At 41.2% G+C, this 21,913-nt stretch overlaps 1 protein-coding gene across 1 annotated transcript in view; it reads left to right on the forward strand.

Annotated features, from left to right (window-relative positions):
- LOC122862015 (neuronal PAS domain-containing protein 3) overlaps positions 1-21,913 on the forward strand; it is a 316,717-nt gene that overhangs the window by 250,437 nt on the left and 44,367 nt on the right. Inside the window, 1 exon segment of the mRNA XM_044167164.1 lies at positions 10,440-10,620. Within this exon segment, the coding sequence (XP_044023099.1) occupies positions 10,440-10,620 (181 nt within the window).

The following is a 21,913-nucleotide window of genomic DNA, read 5'->3' on the forward strand; positions in this document are numbered from 1 at the left end:
CAGTCTGACATTGTTACATCCGCCGTTTTGGATCTTTTATCTACTCCGTAAATACGGCTCTTTTGTCGATGTTGATTTGTGATTTGTAAATTTAATTTTTCCTACATTAGCTTAGCTTTAACCAAACTAGCCATTATACTAGCTAGCTGAGGCTAATATGTCACTAATACAACATTCTAATTAACTATTAATCTGCTGTTGGCATAGCTCCACCAGTAACAGAGTCACGCCGTAGCCCACTCACCACTCTGCTGCGCTTTCTCTTCTCTCACACAAATATCGTTTTCATTCATTAATTATTTATAGTCGTTTCTACTTTTGTGTTTTTCGATCGCTGTAAAGCTACAGTTGATGAAACTCAACGATTCGTGCACAGATGTTTCATATTAAAAGTCTTCCTGCAGCTAAAATGACATAATCCCTCCTTGTCGCTCACTAGATTTTAATTTGAAACATCTGCAAGAAGTGTTTACTTTCATGAACGGCAGGTTAACATGGCAAAAGGAAACAAAGAACTGCATACTGTGTGTCTTAATATTTGAAGTTGTTTTGGTGTGGGACTTATTGTCCTCTAGTGGTGACCAGCAGGAACTGTAAGGATGTCTGCTGCTCTGTGGTAGCGCCTACAGTGGCCTGTTGTGGACAAAATACATAAAGTCACAAATTAAAACCAAAGACAAAAGAGCAAACTGATAAATGGAACAAATCCAACAGATTGAACAGAAACATGTGAGTGGTGTTTTGTGTTTTTCTGTGTGTGTGTGTATAGCTTCTGTGCATATGTGTGTGCGTCCACTGAGCCCCTGCGTCTGGCGCTGGAAAGCCCTGTTTGCCTTCTGGCTGTAAATTTCCGCTGAACCAACACGCTGACATGAAACCCAGCAGACTGATTTAAGCCTCTGTGTGTGTGTGTGTGTGTGTGTGTGTGTGTGTTAAAAACATACCTGTCCCACCCTCTCCACAGGCTTAAGTGTGTGATTTGGTGTTTCAACCTTAGAATCTGTGTGTGTGTGTGTGTATGTGTCCATCCCGTGTCTCCTTAAAGTACCCAGAATGCACCTCACCTACACTCATCACTCCACAACCTCACTCCTCAGAGAGAGAGAGGAGGCGAGAGAGGGGGATAAGTTGTGCAAAAAAGTGAAAGATGATGAACGACAAAACATGACACACACACCAGCAGGGTGTCAGGTGTGTGTGTGTTTTAGGATTTTTGCTTTAACAAGTCAGCAAGGTGAAGAAGCTTTAGTGATTTGGGACACTGAGACAGAAGGTGTGTGTGTGTGTATTGATCTTGGTGAAGGATCTCTTACTTTCTGTCCCTCTCAGGGGGTTAAAACCACACACACACAAACACACACACTCAATGATGCAGTCACACACACTCAGAAGCTCTTGAGTGTTCAGTGATTTATGATAGATTTGAAAAGGCCAGTTTATCCCTTTACTCTCTCTCTCTCTCTCTCTCTCTCTCTCTCTCTCTCTCTCACACACACACACAATGAGATGTTGATCCCACTGGTGAAGCCCTCTGTCTGTACATCAGACAGAAAGAAAGACAGAGAGACAGATGGAAATTCTGACTCCATAAGTCCTATAGATCCTAACTGATCGAGGAGGTGGGAGGTAGAACAGGTCGTCTGCTGATCTCAGGGTTAGCTGATCCCCAGCTCCACCTGTCCACATGCTGGCTAGCATGGCAGCGTGCTGCCATCAGTGTGTGAGTGTGTGAATGAGAGGCAAATTGTAAAGCGCTATATAAATGCAGCCACTTACCATTTAACCTGGTTGTAGGCAAAAGTAAACAAGCTGCCATCACTTGTAAACCTGCACAGTTAAGGGCAACCAGCTGCGTGCGACACGCATCAAAAAATGCACAACCATTATTTTCTATGTAAAAGGCTGAAAACACTCACAGGCACACTTGTTTATATTGCATTGGTTCACACGTATTGACGGCGCATACCGCCCGGGTGGTAATACATTTTGGACTGTGCGTGTCTGTGCAGAAACTTGCAGATACGGGCAGTCTCCATTATTGCAGATCCTTGCAGTCACGTGGATCTATAAAGTATCATTTGAGCTTTAGCGCACACACGTCACGGTCCTATTTCCCAGCGTCGACGCACTTCAACTTTTCAGCAGCAAGCAGTCTGTTACCTTCACTCCCCGATCGACGACGTTGACTAAATATTCTCTGTAGGATGTTTCTGGTGTATGCTTCAGATGTCAGTTGACATCCTGCAGTGTATTGTTGGTGCAAGTTGCTTTCCAGCAGTGTGTGCATGATGTCTGTGTGTTTCAACTTGACTGAGTTAAGTGCGGCTGTTAAGTGAAAGACGCTGTACAAGTACAGTCCATTTTCCAGTTACGACTCTGAGAAGAATGTGGAAGTTTTGATGCAAATTGCGTCAAAGTGTGTACATTGAAAGTTGGAACAAAGTGTCTGACTGCCAAGTGTTGATTGCCCTCTGCTGGTATTGTCAGCGTTCACTCCACATAAAACTTGAAACAACAGAAATTCAAAGCCGACATCATCATGTCCATGTTCATAAGTGAGGTTATGACACTGTATGACATTCTTCTTCACTGTACAGGCTACAATGTCAGAACTACACTTATAAACATGGACAGTGAATTAAACAAATGTACACATTTAAACATTCAAAGCATAAACTAAATTAACAATATAAATGATATATTAGGCTCTCATATCTGCTCACCTCTCTCTCTCTCTCTCTCTCTCTCTCTCACTCACTCTCTCTCACATCCAGATGATGTGATTGCTTTCAGTGTTCTGTGTTTTGTTTTGCCTAATAAATCACAATCTATCAGGGCCCGGCTGACACACACACACACACACACACACACACACACACACACACACACACACTGTGGCAAACAGTTCATAATGGACTGTTCATTTGTCATCCTCTGAGCTGTTGACAAGGAAAGTGTCCTGGATATATATGTGTGTGTGTGTGTGTGTGTGTGTGTGTTCATGCTACTCTACTGACAATAGAGATTCGTCCCCATTCATCTGACTGATAACACACTAGTCCTGTCAACTGGAGACTAGCTCTATCTACACACACACAAACACACCTTTGAACATAACAAACATACACATCACACATACACTTGCTATGTGTGGGCACAGACATATTAATCTCCATACTGCATAAACATTATGCACTCACACACAATTGCAATTGCACTCTGAATTTCAGACACACATTTATAAGGCTGGTTCTTCATGGACTTTTTAAAAATATTTTTAACATTAACATGTACTCAAACTGAAAGTGACAGTTTCATAAGTCATTTGTCACCTGCAATTTTCCAGTATTGCTTTCTTCAATCCAATTCTCACCTGATTGTAATTTTGATAATAAACCGATTAAAGCTGTTCATTCACTGACTATTAAGTCCTGAAAGTCGAAGGTTCCCACAGCACGTGAAGGCACCACAGCACAACAAAAAGTGTCATTCATACTAATTAAATGCTTCTTAACTTTTTGTGTAAGAAATAAAGGAAAGTAGTCCCCTCACCATTTCTTTTTTAGTACAAATTTGTATATATTATTTGATTTTTTTTTTGTGTCACTTTGTGGTTACTATGTTATGTGTAAACAGTATTTAGTACCTCATTTTCTTATGCGTCACTTTATATATAGTAGATTTTCATAGTGTATGTAGTATTCTAGATTTTTAAGGTTATGTATCTATTCTATATATGTTTTTTTTTTACTCGGCTATATTGTAAATGAGGTCTCTACCTCAATGTATTTCCGAGTTAAAAAAAAGTTTGAATGAATATTCTTTGCGTGTGTTCTCAGACTTCCTTTTGCTGCTGTGACACTTGCTGGGGATCAATAAAGCTTATCTTATCCTAAATGGATTTGTTCAATTTCAGGCTTTGATCATTTTGGGAGAAAGTACAGACACACACAAACACAAACAATTTAATGTTTATATTAAAATCCAGCGATAGCATGAAAGTCCAATCTTGACCTTGTGAATAGTAGTTTTACAATATCTCAAGGTCCATTTCCACTCAGAGTCCCCCTAGTAAGTTAGTCTGTGATGTTATTTTTTGTATTATATAAAGATATTAGAGAGTATTGCAGCTTATTTATCATTTTCAATCAATACAACCTTCAAGTGAAGAAAATGAACATTTCAGGATCTAAAATGTTTGTCGTTCATCATAGGAAATAGGAAAATGAAGTTACTCTACAAAGTTTTTTGCTCATGTCCGTCATTTCTCCTCGCCTCTAACGGAGGCCGACGCCCCATGAATCATTAACAGCAGAGTAATTATGCACTATCAAACTTGGAATATTACCCCACTTAGCTAATGTTTAATGCTGTAATTAATTTGAAACCCTGCGAGCCAACATCAATTTATTTGATTAGTACTTTGCAAAGTCACACTGAGGTTTTTTACTGTTTTGAGGTGTGTGTGTGTGTGTGTGTGAGGGGAATTTTTCATCTGTTTGTGTGTGTGTGTGGCTTTAAAATGTTTCCATATTAATTAAAGTGTGATCCAGAGAGTGAGAAGCTGATTAATGGGAATTCAACGCTTCAGTTTTCATGTTTTTTATTTGCTGTTTTGTTTTTTAGGACTTAGTTGTTCCCCTCACAATAAAACACAAGAGGTTTCTGTTTTTATTTCACATTCTGAGCAGGAGGTTTATATAACTTACTCCTTCTGACCTGTAGAGGAGTGCATGAACATGAATGAGCAAATCTTTAAAGGAGCTATATACAAGAATTTACATTTAATACATCCAAAAATATATTAAAAGTATCAACAGAATGTGACGTTATGTCAAAGACGTCTATGTATTGTGTTGCAGAAATATCTATTGAAGTTAGCATGCTAACCAGCTAGCCTCGGCCGTCCTGTCTCGTAATACCACTTAGTACCTCAAGATGCGATAGTGAGTCGCTGTAGCGTCCAGTCTGCCCTCAGACCAATACCGCGGTGTTTTTTTTGCCAGGTTTGGCTCCTGGCACCCCGGGGCTGACCCCGCCATAACCCCTGCTCATGTCTCTGGGGGTGGGCACTGACTCACGCCTCTCCTGTCAAAGTCCTGGTCGGAGCTACTGTAAATCACCTCAGTACTGTATTCCCTGTCGTCAAACTGGCCTCCGTCGGTCTTGGATGCTGTGTTCGGTCCTGGTCCGGCCATGTTCACTGGGAGGCTGCTAAGCCTGGTTCCCTTGCCCACTCGCCCGGCTCCGGTTCTGGTACCCTTTCCAGCGCTGCTCACTGCCAGCATTCCCCGCTGGGTCCCCCCGCCCCGGGCCTCAAAACCACCTCCTACCAGCGGTCCAAAGCTCCTGTTCACCAACACTCACACTTGGTGCTTCGAACTCCGAGTCCAGGCAGAGTCAGTGAGCAATAGGACCGCTAGCTGTACAGCTAAATGAGCTAACTAGCTAACGGCAGCTACAGTTAGCAGCAGTTAGCGGTTGCTCTGGTGATGTGCTGCCCCCTATTTGTTTGGAGTATGAATTTGACAGAGTCCTCAAGCTGAACATAATGTACTGAATCAGCAGGGTGTATACAGTATGTTAATTCAATTAAATAAATTCAAAAGAAAAGCTCACAAACAATTGCGATGCTATGACAGATAGGTGGTTGTTGTCGTTATTTACAGTGTTTATTTCGGCTTAGTTTTGTACTAACGGAACAAAACATTTTTAATTATATAGCAACAGACTGAAGACAGAAGTAGTGCATCACGGCCATATGAACAAGTCCTCCAAACTAAATGACAAAATAAGTCATTTCGCATCGGCTTCTGAGCTGATGCCCCTTCTTGGTTAGGGTGAGAGAAAGATTGTGGTCACAAGGTTGTTGAGAGGTAGCATAAGGCATGTAAATTGAATTTAATGTTATTGTTTTTTAAGGTAGAGAGAGGGGGGAGAGGAAGTAAGAAACAGAGTGCCTCTTTGGGTAGTGTGACTATTTTGGTGTTTGTTCTCTTTTTCTTGTGCTGGGTTCACAAATCTTAGACTTTGTTGTGTGTCGACTGTTCTGCTTTTAAATAAAGGTTACACATAGCTGAACGGTAGTAGTGATGTAACACTTAAACTGCAGTAATTACAGCTGACAACAGCCTCCTCCATCACACACACACACACATCCTAAAATATGGAGAAGAGACTGATAAGAGAGGAAGGACAGATATTAACACACACACACACACTTTGATTCACACAAACACGCTCACATTTAGTCACATCCACAAAGCCCTCTCTCTCTCTCGCTCTCTCTGTTGGACATGGTTATCACCGTCATTCTTATTGTCTTTTGTCACTTGATGTCCTTGTCTCGGAGGGCGAGTAAAGCGATAAAGCCAGCGTGTCTGTTGTGTTTTAATAAGTTTTATCTGCAGACTCTAAACAGACAAACAACGTCAAAACTGAACCTGATGGGAGAGTTGAGTTTTCTACATGGAGGTCATCAGGTCGCTTTTCAGCTGCAGATATCAACACTGTGTTGATGCTTTAATTGTCCTCACTGTTATTCCTTTATCAGTTGTTCGGTTGTTGTTTTGGTAAAGGGAAGGTTGAACACACACTTTAATTGTTGGCCTCAGAGCACAGCAACATTGCCTTGCTCAAGGTTGCTTTGAGGCACACTATATGCCCAAAAGTATGTGGACATACATTTTTCCCAGTTCGGTGTGGAACACCTTGACTGGCCTGCACAGAGCCCTGACCTTAACCCCATCCAACACCTTTCGGGATGAACTGGAACGCTGACTGTGAGCCAGACCTGATCGCCCAACATCAGTGTTGGACCTCACTGATGCACCTGTGGCTGAACGGGAGCAAATCACTGCAGCTGGTTCAACATTTGGTGGAAAGACTGAAACCAGGAGAGAGGAGGCTGTTAGAGCCGCACATTAATGCCCCAAAATGGTTTTGGAATGACATGTTCAACTATCACATATGGGTGTAAACACACACTTTGTTTGCATGTCCATATACTTTTGGCCACATAGGCCTACTTTTCCCATAATACAACTCAATAGCTCGTCTTTCGTTAGGTACCTGGTAAATAACCAAACTCTGCACCTCCAGTTTGTAATGATAGTTTCTGTTATGAATTTGCAGTGTCCAAACTCACGATGAGATGACCCTGATGACATCATCATCTGGGTTATTTTTTTTACTACTTTTACTAAGGTATTACTTTCTTTATTTAAGTAAAAATGTGATTAGTCCCTCCACCACCAACCAGCAGGCTGTGATACATGGAATTTGTATGTTGTTTTTTTACTCGTTATGACAAGAATTTGAAGTGGCTCAGACTAAACCTTGCCCAACCACTTATTGACCAATGGTGACCGAAAGATTACTGGGGAATTTTTTTGCATGAATCCAATTTGTCTCATAGTTTGCCCACCACGAGTCTCAGTTTTAAATTTCTCTCTCTGAATTGACTTAGAGGTGATAGAGGAGCTGGAGGTGAATGTTGTTGGCTGTAAACAGTGTCATAATTTGGAAATATATGATCCAGATCCCCAGCAGACACAACGTTTAAAACTTTGAACTTGTCCTTCCAACATCTTCAGAATATTTGCCAAGGCTGGGACCTTAGTTGTGTCCTCTCTCTGTATCCTGTATTTTGTCTCACTGTGCTGTCCCATAAAGACAAAGGATTCTGGGGAAAGAAAAAAACTAAATTATAATGGTATTAAATCACTTGGCCAACCTTTGTGTAAAAGACTGGAAGGATAACATGATGTATAGTGGTCGTGGTTGCCAAGGTTTCCGGCTGATTAAAAATCTCAGGTTGCCATACATCTTCAACACGTGTTTTGGTGGGAAACAGACACTGGCACAAACTGTGTGTGTTCAATCAGAGTCACTTTATTTGCCAAGTAAACATATTGCACTTTGCCATGGAGGCATCGATGCAGGAATATACTGATAAATGTTACTTTGTGTCCTTTCTCGTGATAGACTAATTACATGCAACATCTGACTGTTTTTCTGTTGTGTTAGCTTTGTCACTTTCAGCTTTTGGTGCTGAATTCTGGTTTTAATGGTCATTCAGATTGAGAGCACAGTGAATTTGTTTTGACCTTTCTGTCTTCAGCACTTCCTCTTCAACCAAAGTTTCACCACTTTTATTGCTTACACCTCAACTGACATTTCAGCTGCATTCATCTTTCACTATTCACTATAACAGATGATTTAACTGCTTTCATCTTTTACTCAACTGACAGTTCTACTGCTTTCATCTCCTAATCTTAACTAGGAGTTTATTTGCTTTCAGCGGTTACACATCAACTGACACTTCCAGCTCAAATTATCACTTGCACTTCAATTTCAACTCTTTCAGTGCTTGACCTTCAACTCGTATTTTAACTTCACGGACAGTAGCGCTTACACTTAAATGGATGCTTATACTTTATTCAGTTTTTACGCTAAAGGACAACACTCATTGGCGGCGTATTACACGCATCGATTGTTGTGACACTCAATTACTGAAACTTCAACTTCTTTCAGCCTTTTGCTAACAAGTGGAACTTGAGCCGTTAGTCTCACTGAAAGTTGATTGGACTGTACACTTAAAACTGGTACATATTAGTCTACAGTAATGAGCTTTTTCCCAGTCTACTGTATGATAAAGCATTGTTGCAGTAACTGTCTGAATGTCTAATTCCATCTCTGCGTTGTTCCCTCTGTGTAATTAGCTCCACCAGTGACTTTATGTAAAATAGTTGTGCCAAGTTTTAATTGATTAAAAGTCGGCGTGTTATTTCGAGGAAGAACAATGTAGATCCAATTAGCACTGTAACGTGTAAACATGAACACTAACTCCCATGGTGCACCAGGGTCTGCGTGCCTGTGTGTGTGTGTGTGTGTATTTGTGTGTGATTCGGTGATCGGTCTAATTTCTTAATCATCACTTTCTGCTCCAGATGAAACTTTATGAGGGGACTAAATTGCCTTAAAGGGATTTCTTATTAAAAGGATTACAACCATGTAATCCCCTCAGTCCCAGTGGACCCCCAAAAACCTGAACACACACACACACACACACACACATAACCAGATTAGCATGTGGAAATAAATGTGCACAATGTTTTTGATACGCTACAAATGAAAACAAACACATTAAACGATGGAACACATCTGTCACAGGATCCCGTTGAAAATTGTGTACTTAATTGTGAGTGTACTGTATGTGTTCATTACACAAAAAGTAAAAGTGTTTGTGTGTATTTATAACCTTGACATGAATCTGTGCACGGTGTGTGTGTGTGTAGTGTGTGTATGTGCGTGAGTGCAGCGTAGCGTTGTGGTTTTGGCGCCGCTCCCTCGTCTCATCCCCAATTAACGAAGACAAATCCGCTTCTATCTCCACTAATGAGAGTCTTTAAGGTGAAGGGACTCTGTATTTATTTAATAAGAAGAAGCTTATTTATTCCGTTTCCATCAGAAAGAAAAGCCGCCTCTGATTCGCTGAGGGACGGATTAGAGGAGGAGAAAGAGCTGGAAAGAAAGGATGAGAACAAGCTGGATGGAGAAGGGGAAAATAGACATGAGGAGCAGGACAAGAAGAAGGATGAGGAAGATAGCATGACAGAAGAGGTGTATGGCAAAGAAACTTTGAAGAAGCAGTGCTTACAAGAGGAAAAGGAGAATGAAAACAGAGTAAACTTGGAGGAGGAGGAAGAATTTGATTACGTAGAAGAGAATGAAGAAGAGGGAGGAGTAATAAAAAGCAGTAAAAGAGAGAGAGGAGAAATAGGGAGGAAGAAGAAAAGGTAGACAAGAGATGGAAGAGGATGACATCCTAGCAAATTTGTAATAGGTGTGGGAGGAGAAATAGGACACATTAGACGAAAAAGGTAAACAGAAGAAGTGGTAGAGAAGGAGGAAGAGTTGGAGGGAAAGAGGAGAAGGAGAGCAGAAAAGTAAAAGGGAAGAAAATGAAGAGGAGGAGGAAGAAGAGGTTAAAGATGAAGGATGAGTAGGTTGTAAATGAGAAGGAAACTGAAGGGATGGAAGAGGAGAACAAAATGGGCAGGAAATGAGATGAAATAAAGAAGGGTAAAGAGTAGAACAACAACATTCAAGAAAAGCTTTAAACACTTTTACCTTCAGACTAACAGAAGGACGTTTCAAGCACGATCCGGCCATTTACGGTACTAAACTTTCTGGACTCCACTTTGTGGACTGGAAAAAAAACATCGAACATAATCCAGGAAGGAATTACAATTCATCTAAAACAAATTTGGCAATTTTTTTAGGACACAGAACTGAAGAGGAAGATGAGAAATAAAATGTGGAGAATAAGTAAAGGAGGAGAGGAAGGAGTAAGTGGAGGAATAGGTTGGGAGGGTGGAGGGGAAAGGACCGAAGCAGGGATTAGAGGATGAGTAACACTTTCTTTATTTCTGCAGGTGGAGCTGACTGGCAGCAGTGCGTTTGACTACATCCACCCTGGGGATCACGTGGAGATGGCAGAGCAGCTCGGCATGAAGCTTCCTCCGGGCAGAGGGATGTCTCTGTCCCAGGGAGCCGTCAATGAAGACGGGGCGTCCTCGGCTTCATCGTCGTCGCACTCTGAGACTCCTGAACCAGGTAGGAAATGAGGGAAGGAGCCAAGGAGGGAAAGCTGGAGGAAATTTGTCTTTTTCCCACATGGCATCATGACCAAATAAGGGGCCTACAAGGTTAATTTATTGTCACTTGTCAAAATCAAAATACAAGACACGAAAGGATGGTATGAGGAAAAGAAAGAATAATGGGTACAAGTGGAGAGATGATGGAAAGTTCTTTCTGTCCACCACCATCCAGAGAGAAGGACGGATAAGATGGAGGAGGAAAAAATAGGGGAGAGGAAAAGGAGGAGAACAGGAGTACAAAAGGACAGAGCACAGAGGAATGTGAAAGGGTGTAGAAGACAAAAGAGAAAAAGAAGGGAAAAGAGCAAGCCGGTGGAGAAAATGGTCTCAGGAAAGACTGAACTGTGGCAGAGGAAGAAGGGATGAAATACAAGGTCATGAAAGTAAAGGAATGATGGAAGGAGAAGGTGATGACAGAGGGAAGGAGGAGGAAGAGGAAGGTGATGCATCGATACATATATAGATAGGTCCATCGCTGGAGGTACATTTGAATACCCACAAGACTGAAACCTTGCTTGTTGTACCAGCCAGACACTGATCAGCTTTCATGAATTTTTCCTTTAGTCTTGATGGCTGCACAGTTTCTCAGAGCCATACAGTCAAGAATTTAGGAATAGTTCTTGATCCCTCTCTAATGTTTGAGCCACATATAAAGTATATCACCAGAACTGCCTTCCAACACCTACGTAACTAAAAAAAACAATAGTTCAGCATTTTGGGCAATTATTGGGTTTCGTGCCGAGAGTTAGATGAAAACATTGATATCACTCACGTCTGTCCGTTAAATATGTAATTGGAGCTAGCGTCCAATTATCTGAGCTTAGCTTAGCATAAAGACTGAAAGTTGTACACTTGGGTAATTAGTGAGCTTCAGAGGTGTTAGTCGGATTTTCTTGTTTTTGTTCGGCTAGCTGTTTCCCCCTCTTTCCAGTGTTTATGCTAAGCTAAGCGGCTGCTAGCTGCAGCTTCACATTTAATGCACAGATATGAGAGTAGTATTGATCTTGTCATCTAACCACCGGCCAAGTGTATTTCCCAAACTGCTGACTATTCCTTTAAATACATCCACATTCATTTAGATGTTTCTGGTCACACCGCATTTCTCTGTCATCCTCCCACTCTCTAACCTTGATGCCCACTTCCCTCACTTGTTCCCCAATATCCCAGCATTTCCTGCTGCAAGTTTGAATATAATTAGTGTGCCACATTGTAAAGCCATCACTGCTGTAAACTGGGAAAGGACACATTCCTCATTGGGATTCTTTGCATTGCCTCCTTCTATCCCCCCATGCTTTTATCCCTCCGTCCTCTCCTGCACCACATGTTCAAGACTTTTTACCTTCCAAATGGTTTTCATTGTGCTTGTCTCTCTCTCATGCTGATGATAATTTAAGTATTAGGGGAAAATCCATTTATAAATTAAACAAAATGACTTGATATCCATCGAGTCCCTTAGTTCATCAGCCTGTTCAAACAAGGAGGGGAAGATTGGCTTCGCGGCGGCCGGGGTCTTCGGAGACGCCGCGGTAATTAGATCTGCTGCGGATTTATTCTTGGGTGATTGGTGCTGGTGATGGGTGAGGGGGGCTTTAAATTAATTGGAGTTCCAGATTTGAGGTTTTTGTTCTTTTTTTCCCTTTGACTTTCTGCAAACCTCTAACCGAGCCTCTCCATGCACCAAACTGGAGATGGAAAGGATGAGAGGACATATATGTGGTCGTCAATGTCAATTTGTCTGCAGAGAAAAAAAAGAAAAGGAGAAGATCTAAAACATTTCCCAATGCTAATTTGCCCTAAACACAGAAAGATATGAAGACAGTGAAAAAGAAAAAAGACGGACTGGGGTTTATGTCTCAGTGATTCCCAAAGTTAATTTGACCAGAGAGAAAGAGAGTGAAAGAAAAGGAGGAGGGGATGAGGATAAAGGTGTTTGTTCTCCCATGCTAATTTGTCTAGAGAGAGAGATGGAAAGAGAGGCAGGGATGTAGGGACGTGTTTGAATGTGCATGAGTGCTTAGCAATGTTAATTTGTCCAAAGAAAAAGAGAGAGAAGGGAGGGAGAGGTTTCAGACGGACTTGTATGAATGTGAAGGAATGATTCCAAATGATAATGTGACCAGAGAGAGAGGAAGATTAGGATTCATGTATGTGTTCTTTAATGTTAATTTGTCTGGAGAAAGAGAGGTGGAATAAAAAGAGAGAGGAGGAGGAGGAGGGGCCAGCAGGGGCTATGAATTTGTATGAGTGTTTCCCAGGAGGAGGTGGGGCTTATATCAGGTGTCCTGGGTAACAGGCCTGTTCATTTCTCCCACAGACAATGTGAGGTGACTATCTGTCTGAGTGTTTAAACTCTTGGATGGACATGAAATTCTTTTGATTGAATCGTCAACACAATGAGATACTGGAGAACCACTGGTGCCTTGTTTTCCCTTGGTCGCCTGCCCTTGGTGTTCTCTGATGTTCTCTTACCTGCGTACAGCCCTGTGTTATAAAAAATAAAAAAGGGTCTGCAGTGGTATCGACGTGTTGTTTCAGGTGCCGGTGAGATGATGAAATACTCTCCTGGAAGTCCAGTTTGAGTCATAGATCAATGAGTTAGAATGCTAATCAGATGCCAAAACACTGCGCAGCAGTTTATAATATTATGAGGAAGGATTTAACTGCCCCGGAAAGTTACCAAGGTCAACAGTAGAAAATATGACATTCACGTTTTAAAGTAGTCTCCCACGTGTCCTTGCATGTATTTGATTGGCCAACACAGCACCTTGTCGGATGACGCTGCATTATGTTGCAGCAAAAGCTGAGTCAGGTTCAGCTCTTTTATCGGACGACCCTGTGGTCTGTTGCCGGAGCTTTCTGCACTGGCACCCCGGCCCTTTCAAATAAATTAAGCAGTTGTGTTTTCATGCAGCGTTGTTGTCTATATGTTGTCTAATATATATATAAAATGATGTATACATGTTGCTTTACACCTACTTATGCGTAAAGTTTAGGGTTCAAATCCCCCCAATGGTTACACCAGTGAACAATCACTACTAAAGGGAAAGTTATTGTGTTGTTATAAACACATTGCTCTATGTTCGTTAGTGTATCTGTTTTTCTTTAACATTAAATTCACAGCATCCTCCACTCCAGACGATGAGTAATGCATTTCCACAGGCGCCTCTGTCATTAGTTTTCATTCCAGTCGATACCTGGCGAACACCACGCCTGCTAACGTGTCGGGCTGAGCTTTTCCATTTGTTTACATCGCCTTTTCCTCCTCCTCCTCCTCCTCCTCCTTCTCTTCTTTCTCGAGGCATCTTTGTTTCTTTCGTCCTCCCTCACCAGCATTCCTCCGTTCATCACCTGCCTCTTCCTCTGTGCACTAGGGAGTCTCCGATCAATCGCTGCTGACTTTGTTTCTCTGTGAAGTTTCACACTCCGGGCTCCACTTCATCCTTCCGTATGCTAATGGATTATACTGGGGTGATTTTATGGCTATTTGGTTGTGTTTTTCTATCTGGTAACTTTATCTGATAGTCTCAAAAAACCTAGATCATATATATATTATATTATTACCAATACAACTGATTGAACTAATGTAACAGGGACTATACACCACTTGTTTATATCTGGTTTTACTTGTTAAGAAATTTCTACAAATATGTAACAAAACAAGAGAGGTTTATTTTCTGGTGTCACCACAATAACTATCTTGGAATAATGGATAAACGCTTCCATGTCGGAATAACAGGAGGTTTTCCCGTTCTTTACATTTTGCCAACATTGCGTAAATGCAGCTAATGATATGCTAACGTTTAGCCTTGGATGTAACTCTAGTTTACCAGACTTGCTGACATTAGCAGCTTTTGTAGGAGCAGATACATACACAGTTAAATCCATGACTTTTGCTCTCATGTTTTTGGTTTTGGAAAGTGGTTAAAGAGTACGCCATCCTCCAAACTCTTTTGACATTGACTCTCTCTCTTACTAGTTCCCCATGCACCTTACTTCAGCATGTTGCGAAATCCAAAGCTTGACTGACCTGCTGCATCTATCACTGGACGATCACTGTTCAGGGAAGGGCTTTAGTGAACGGTGATATATGATAAACCCCACCCGTCAGGGAATCCATGCAGCTTAAAACAAGCACAAAGTTGCTTAATTTCCATATAAAGTTCATCAGTCTGAATTGCTAAAAAGTTAATAACTGGGCTTGCCTCGCTGGCTGCTCTGTCATAATATATCAGACAGCTGACCCCATCCTTTTAATTACAGTCACGCTCATAAAGTATTGAAATTGGAGTTAAAATACGAGATGACCTTGGAGGAAAGAGATCTTCCTTTGAAGCTCTGTGCTGCTTTCAACACCCTCTTGCACTTAAAGAGAGTCATCTTTAAAAGCACATGACGCAATTTGACTAATATCAGTCAAACTGAGGCTGAGAGGCTCCGCGTCTAACTGCTCTGAAGGGTGAGTGGTAGAAAATTATTACTCATAAGTGTAATTCAGAATCTCACTGAGAGGAGGAAAAACTCTCCCTGCGGCTCTTATTTTCTCTCACTTCAGCGTCTTCATTACATATCATCAGTTCAGGGTCATAGGAACTTTTATATTCCATCTGATGTCGGCTGGCTGTTGACTTTGACCTTTAACCTCCTCACTAGAGGTGACTTGTAATTTTGATCGTGAAGGAAGTGAAGATAGTTTTACTTTGGAACTGATACACAGATGCTCTGACTCAAGCAAAAGTTGATGTTTTTCAGTAAATTCAGTATATTTTAAAGCATCATAGTAGTGGTTTTGCAAAGTGTTAGCCTTTAAAGGCAATAACTAACAAAAGTCATCAGATAAAGGTGAATAGCAGGAACATGAAAGAGTCTTAATTTCACTCATATACAACAAAGATATAGTGTCCCGTCATAATTAAACATTATGATCCCACCTCAAACATCCTCTCATCGCCTCACCAGTATAGGCTGAACCCACAACTGTCTTTTTCCCTTGTTAACAAGCATGAAAAGCAAAATCTCATCTCATCTGGCGCTTGGTTCAAAATGGAACCAAAAGAAGTGCGCAGCTGTGTCTCAGGCTTCGTGTTCATTGTAGCTGTGTGAAATTTAAACACACATTAAACACATTTTTTACCTTTTTTGCATCAGAATTTCGGCTTGGACCTGGTGTGGAAACAGATCAAATCATACATCATACGTAATCCATCGCTGTTAATGTTTAGTCAACTTTAGCTTTTGTCAGATGTGTCATCATGTTGTTGATCAGCTGCTGACTGAAAAAAACATATATGGAACAACAAAAATACATGCACCATTCCCACTTGTTATGAAGCCAACATCTCTAATTATTCATTACTACACTGAGCCATGTAAACTAAGGCTTCCATAAACATGACCTGATATCATAACCCATACAGTAAAAAGAAGGCAATCTCTGAGGGTTTCCCCTTAATATTGTGATAAGCCTTGTCACACAGCAAATAGTTTGAGAGCGCGAGTGGCAGAGTTTTGAAATCTCTTTATTATCGACATGTTCAAAATATCACTAATATTTTGGAGAGTCAGTCTCTGAACAGCAACCGAATATCTGCGTTTGTTTGTTTGTCTCGAGGTTTCATTTCCAGAGAACACAGCTCATCAACACAGGGCTTTTGTCATAAGTTCTTGAATCACAGAGGCTTCAAAAATACATCACCAAGAGAATTATTATTTTTTTGTTGCATTTAGAGTCTAAAATCTCTGTCAGAGTGATTTTTGAACACAGCGAGGGCGAGATTTCAAAAACAATCCTTCCTCAAAACTCCATGACACCATTGACAGAAAAATGACAGTGGAAATTATGAGTTTTTACATCCCTCATTTCCTTTTGTCCCTTATTATCTAAACTCAAGCTTTGTTCTTTGCTGCTCTAATGATTTGTTTTGCTTTTAGGCTTCAATACAGTTCGGTTCAGACTTTCTTTGCCTTAACACTCATGTTCAGAATACCCTGATACAAACACAAAATGTATTATTAATTTAAAACAATTCTCAGTATTTCTCTCCTTTCTTGCCAAATATCTTCTATATCTAAACTTCTGTTATGATATTTGACTTAAAGGACAGACCAGTACCTGCGGTGGTTTGCCTTTGAACAACCTGCCTGCTGTCTGCACTTAATTTCATTCACATTCACGCCATCAAACAGAAAAGCTTGCAGTTAATTGAGTATTTATTTCAATTTTCTCTCATCAGAGAGAAAAATTAGTTAGAAAAACACCCAAGTCCTTCTGGAAGTAACAGTAATACTGCCCTCCAGGAAAACACCATAAGTTCTCCATTATTAGCTCCTTGCAGTGTAATTGTCCGCGGCGTCCCCTTATTTCAACATCATAAGTCTTTGATTATTGTTGCTAATTACGCTATTAGCACAATGGAGGGGAATAATTCGTCATAATCGCTCACATTTATCATAATTACCCAAGTTTACAGTCACCTACGTTTAATGTCATTTAGAGCGGCCATCGGCAGCGGCTGCCGCCCAAGGACAAACTCAATGAGTGTGTGTGTGTGTGTGTGTTCGGTGGGGAAGCGTGTTTTTTGTATTTGCATTTGAAATGTCACTTGGACTCCAGGACAGAAGGCAAAAGGTCAGATCTGGCAGAATACACACACGCACACACACCAATCGCTCGTAGTACACGCTCCAGTCATTCACCTCTTTCTTCCATCCTCCTCAAATCATTCTGTGTAACTCGTTGGTTTTAAGTTTTGAATCTAGTGAGTACAGTTTGTAAATGGACCGGTACCTGGGAGATTTAAGGAAAAGAAAAAAGTTTTTGAGCAGCTGTGCAGACCTCAAGTTCTCTGTTGCTTTTTCTAAATAAGCTGAAAGGGGGGTCGTTATTGTGGCCTGTGCGCAGACCCGGCGCGTGGCTCCTTGTTGATGATTGGCTCATTGGTCAGACGGACCCCAGATCCAATCACTGTCTTTCCGCCTCCTTTTAAAACCCAGCAGGAATCAGATAACCAGTGTATTTATGAAGACCAGAAGAACATTTAGAAAACAGCACACATGCTGTATGGTGGCGACATACAGCCACTGTCACCTTCAGCTGTTCCTGCTTTCTTCTTCTACTGTGGGCTTCCTGTGTGTGTAGCCACTACAGTGTGAGACCAGTGGCAACTCCTGCACACACGAGAGGACCGTTCATTACAAAGCTGTATTCCTCCGACCATAAAGAAAACACAGTGTGTTGCTGTTGTAGTGAGGAACAGTAACATGATGGAAATCAGTTTCCTTCAGTAACGTGTGGAGCGTTAGTGTGCAGCTGCAGCCTCAGCTCAGTATTCGCTCACAGTCTCCAAGTGCTTCTGTCTTTTTGTCAGACCTGCTAAATGATTTCCATACAGCACATCCTCTAAACTCCGCGCTCACTGGGAGAATTAGTCACAATGGATTTAGTAAAAGTGCTCAAATTAATTAAATCAATGTCATGAGTGTTTTTTAAAGAAAAGCAATAAAACCACTTGAGGCAAACAAAGAACTTTTCAGAGGCGGAGGATTATTACTAAAGCAAAATTATCCGTTTGGTTAAGTTTTATTAAACCGCCGCCCGCTCGCCGCGGCTCTAAATGAAATCTTTAGAGTACACAATAGCCAATCACAGGCTATTATTATTAGAGTTTTCTAATTAGGCTTCTTAATGAGGACGGGGCTGTTTACAATGGGAGCCGGAGCTGTTCAGATAACGGCAGCAGAGGACAGGGCGGCTCCGGACGACAAATAAAGCGCTCCTCTCTGCTATCTGTCTGTCACAGCGGCGATAACACGGGAACTTCTCAAGGTCCAAGACTCAACTTTTAATTTGTGGAGAGGCAGGGAGTGTGTGTGTGTGTGTGTGTGTGTGTGTGTGTGTGTGTGTGGCTGAGAGTGTGTTTACTCAATTAAACTAAGTTTAAAGACAAGGACAGTGTGTTAAACATGATGAGGTGTGTGTGTGTGTGTGTGTCTTGGTGGTGTAAAATGACAAGTGTTTCAGTTTGAACACGGCAGGGGAAAACTGGAAGCAAGAGGGAAGGAATGACAAAGAACAAAAGAGGGAAGGAAGAAGGGAACATAAGAAAATAAGAAGGTAGAACGATAGAAAAGAAACAAAAAGTTAAAGAGTAAATTGCAGTGGTGGAAAGTAACTAAGTACATTTACTCAAGTACTGCACTTAAAGCTCCAGTGTGCAACATTTAGGAGGAGCTATCGGCAGAAATAGAATATAATTTTTATACGTATGTTTTCATTAGTGTATAATCACCTGAAAATAAGAACCATTGTGTTTGCGTTACCTTAGAATAAGCCGTTTATATCTACAGAGGGAGCGGGTCCACTTCCACGGAGGCCGCCATGTTGCAGCGCCATGTTTCTACAGTAGCCCAGAACGGACAAACCGTTAGCTTTTTTCACAAGTTTCACAGCCACCGTAGTTTCTCCTACACGCTTGGAAGGGGAGGGTGAGGCGAGGTTGCAAGTATTTCTGCACTGTGGTATTACTATTTTTATTTAAGTATAAGATCTGACCACTTCTTCCACCACAGGTGAATTCAAGAATGGAGGGACCAAAGAAATAAAAGGAGAGAGACTGAATTAATGAATGAATGAATAAAGCAAGACTGAGAGAGAGAGAGAGAGAGAGAGAGAGAGAGAGAGAGAGAGAGAGAGAGAGTCAACTGAGGGGGAAAGAAAGAAAGAGACGAGAAGTAGGAAGAAAGACAGAACTGAGGTTTCAAATATAATTGATGAAGGAGGGAAGGAAAAAAGGAGGGAGGGAGGAAGAAAGGGAAAGAAACAAAGAAAGAATGAATGAATGAAAATAGAAAGTGAGAAAGAAAAAGGAAAGAAGGAAACAAAGTAAAAGAATATGAAAGGGACGGAGGAAGGAAGGACTTGAAGGTTTCAAGTGAAGACGAAATGGAGGAAGGATGGTCAACAGCAACTGAATGGAGGGAAAGACAACAGAAAAGAGAGAGAGAGAAACTTAGTGTGAATGTCCTCAGGGCCGAACTGCTGGAGGCAGACAGCACAGCAGGACAAGGTCAAAGGTCACAGCTCTACAGAGGCTGGCTGGGGTCACACACACACACACACACACACACACACACACTGCACCTCAGTCTGCCTCGCAGCGATCTGACTGGTCACTCATCACTGCTGTCATGTGAAAACCTCCCAACTCCACATGTGGAGGACTTTGGCTGAATCAGTTCCGGTGTGAGGAAGGTTTTCATGATCCGTTTTATCATTAAACAAGTGTGTGTGTTTAAATCCTGAAAAACTGATTCATTTCAAACTAAAACAGGTTTGTTTGTTTGTTTTAACTTTTAAAACGATGGTCGAATCTATAACATTAGTCTGTCTTTTTATCTCTTAGAAAGTGACGGAGAATTTCACGACCAGAATCTGTGATGCTGATCTGTGATGAGCTCATGTCGGCTGATAATATCGGCCATGCTGATATATCCGGCTGGCTCTAATTGATTGATAGGAAAATCATCATTAGTTGCAGCTATAATATTTTGTCAATCAAGTTATTGATTTTTCAACTAATTTCATCGCTTCATTTGTTTATTTATTATTTAATCCTACTGATCAAATTCAAGTTCAGTCAAACAAAAGTGTAAAACTGAGTGTCCTCAAACTATAAACAGGCCATCCAAAATGTTTGTAACACGCAGTATTATCAAGTATCAGTCTGGCAATATTCTATATTTTGTTTCTTGTCAAGACATTTCACGTTCAGACCCAAACCATCATGAACGTTTCTGCTAACAGGTGTGTGTGTGTGTGTGTGTGTGTGTGTGTGTGTGTGTGTGTGAATCACAGCTGATGGATCTTCTTCCTCCACTGCTGCACTGGGTGACATGTTCCTTCATCACCATGAACACACACACTGTAGTTTATTCTGACTCAGCCCCACACACACCGTCCTGCTGCCCCAAACACTCACTACAGCACCACACGTGGATTCATCCGCCGCTGGAAATAGTCAGCAAAAATTTAATTAAAGTATAAAAATGAAAAGTACTCGTTCTCTTTATCTCTTTTAGCCTCGAACAATTATTCAAATGAAACTATGAGTAGTTTGGTGGAACCACTAACAGCTCATTAGACATCTGAAACATGACAAGAACAAACACTTCTTTTGTAAGAGGTCACAAACCAAAAAAGCACTGGTTTAGTATTTAACAATGTGTTGAATTTATTAAGATTATCAAACGTTTTTTTAATGTAAAATCTTCAACTGAAAAGTAACTAGTAACTCCAGATAAATGTAGTGGAGTAAAAAGTTCAATATTTACCTCTGAGATGTAGAGGAGTACAATAATAAAGTAGCAGAAAATGGTCAAACTATACTTAAGTATTTGTGTAAATGTACTTAGTTACTTTCCAAAACTTACAAGAACTTTGTTTAAATTAAATACAGTCTAAAATTAGAGAAATGTTGATTGAGGTTCGACCGCCTACAGCAGATCTCTTCATGTTTGTATTTTGATCAGAACTGACAGCAGACCTTCTTCGGACTGTCTGTAAAACGACCCGTGTGCGTCTGTTCCGTCTGATCAGACAATAAGTTGTAGTTTGTGTTAATCAGAAGCCGGAGCAGACGTGTTTGTAAAGCCAGTTAGCAGCTCGATGAACACGGCCGCCGCGTCTATTCCTCCTCACGCCTTCCTCTGATTACGGATGCTAATCTGTTCAGTCCATCCATCTGTCCCTCTCTCCGCCGCCGCCTGGATTCAATTACACCAAACACACTCCTCGCTCTGTTATCCTCGCCCTCTCTGTTTCTTCTTCGTCCTCGTCCTCGTCCCATTCTTCTTCTTGTGTTTTTTCTACCTCCCTTTCTTGTTTGATCATCTTTTATCTGGGGATGCCGCTGTCGTCTGGCCAAACATGAACAGACAAGGAGAGAGAGTTTAAAAGGAAGGAAATAAAGACAGAAGGACTCGGAGACACAAAGGGAAAAAGAGAACAAGAGTGAGTTATGGAGATGAAATTTAACCGTTAGAGAGCTGAGCTGTAGATACGCTTCGATGGACTGATGCACTACAAGTCTGAATTGCTTAAAATGTATTTGAATCGAAGGTGCTGAATGCTGGTGTTCTGCCTGCTCATTAAGGCTCACACAAGAACCAAGTGTCAGTCTACATATCAGCGACCCTGCTCCTGACCACGGGACCTTTCATAAAAGTGGATACCCTGTTCCAAGATGGCGTCCCAT

The sequence above is a fragment of the Siniperca chuatsi genome, linkage group LG15 (assembly GCF_020085105.1).
Source record: "Siniperca chuatsi isolate FFG_IHB_CAS linkage group LG15, ASM2008510v1, whole genome shotgun sequence".
NCBI classification, from domain to species: Eukaryota; Metazoa; Chordata; class Actinopteri; order Centrarchiformes; family Sinipercidae; genus Siniperca; species Siniperca chuatsi.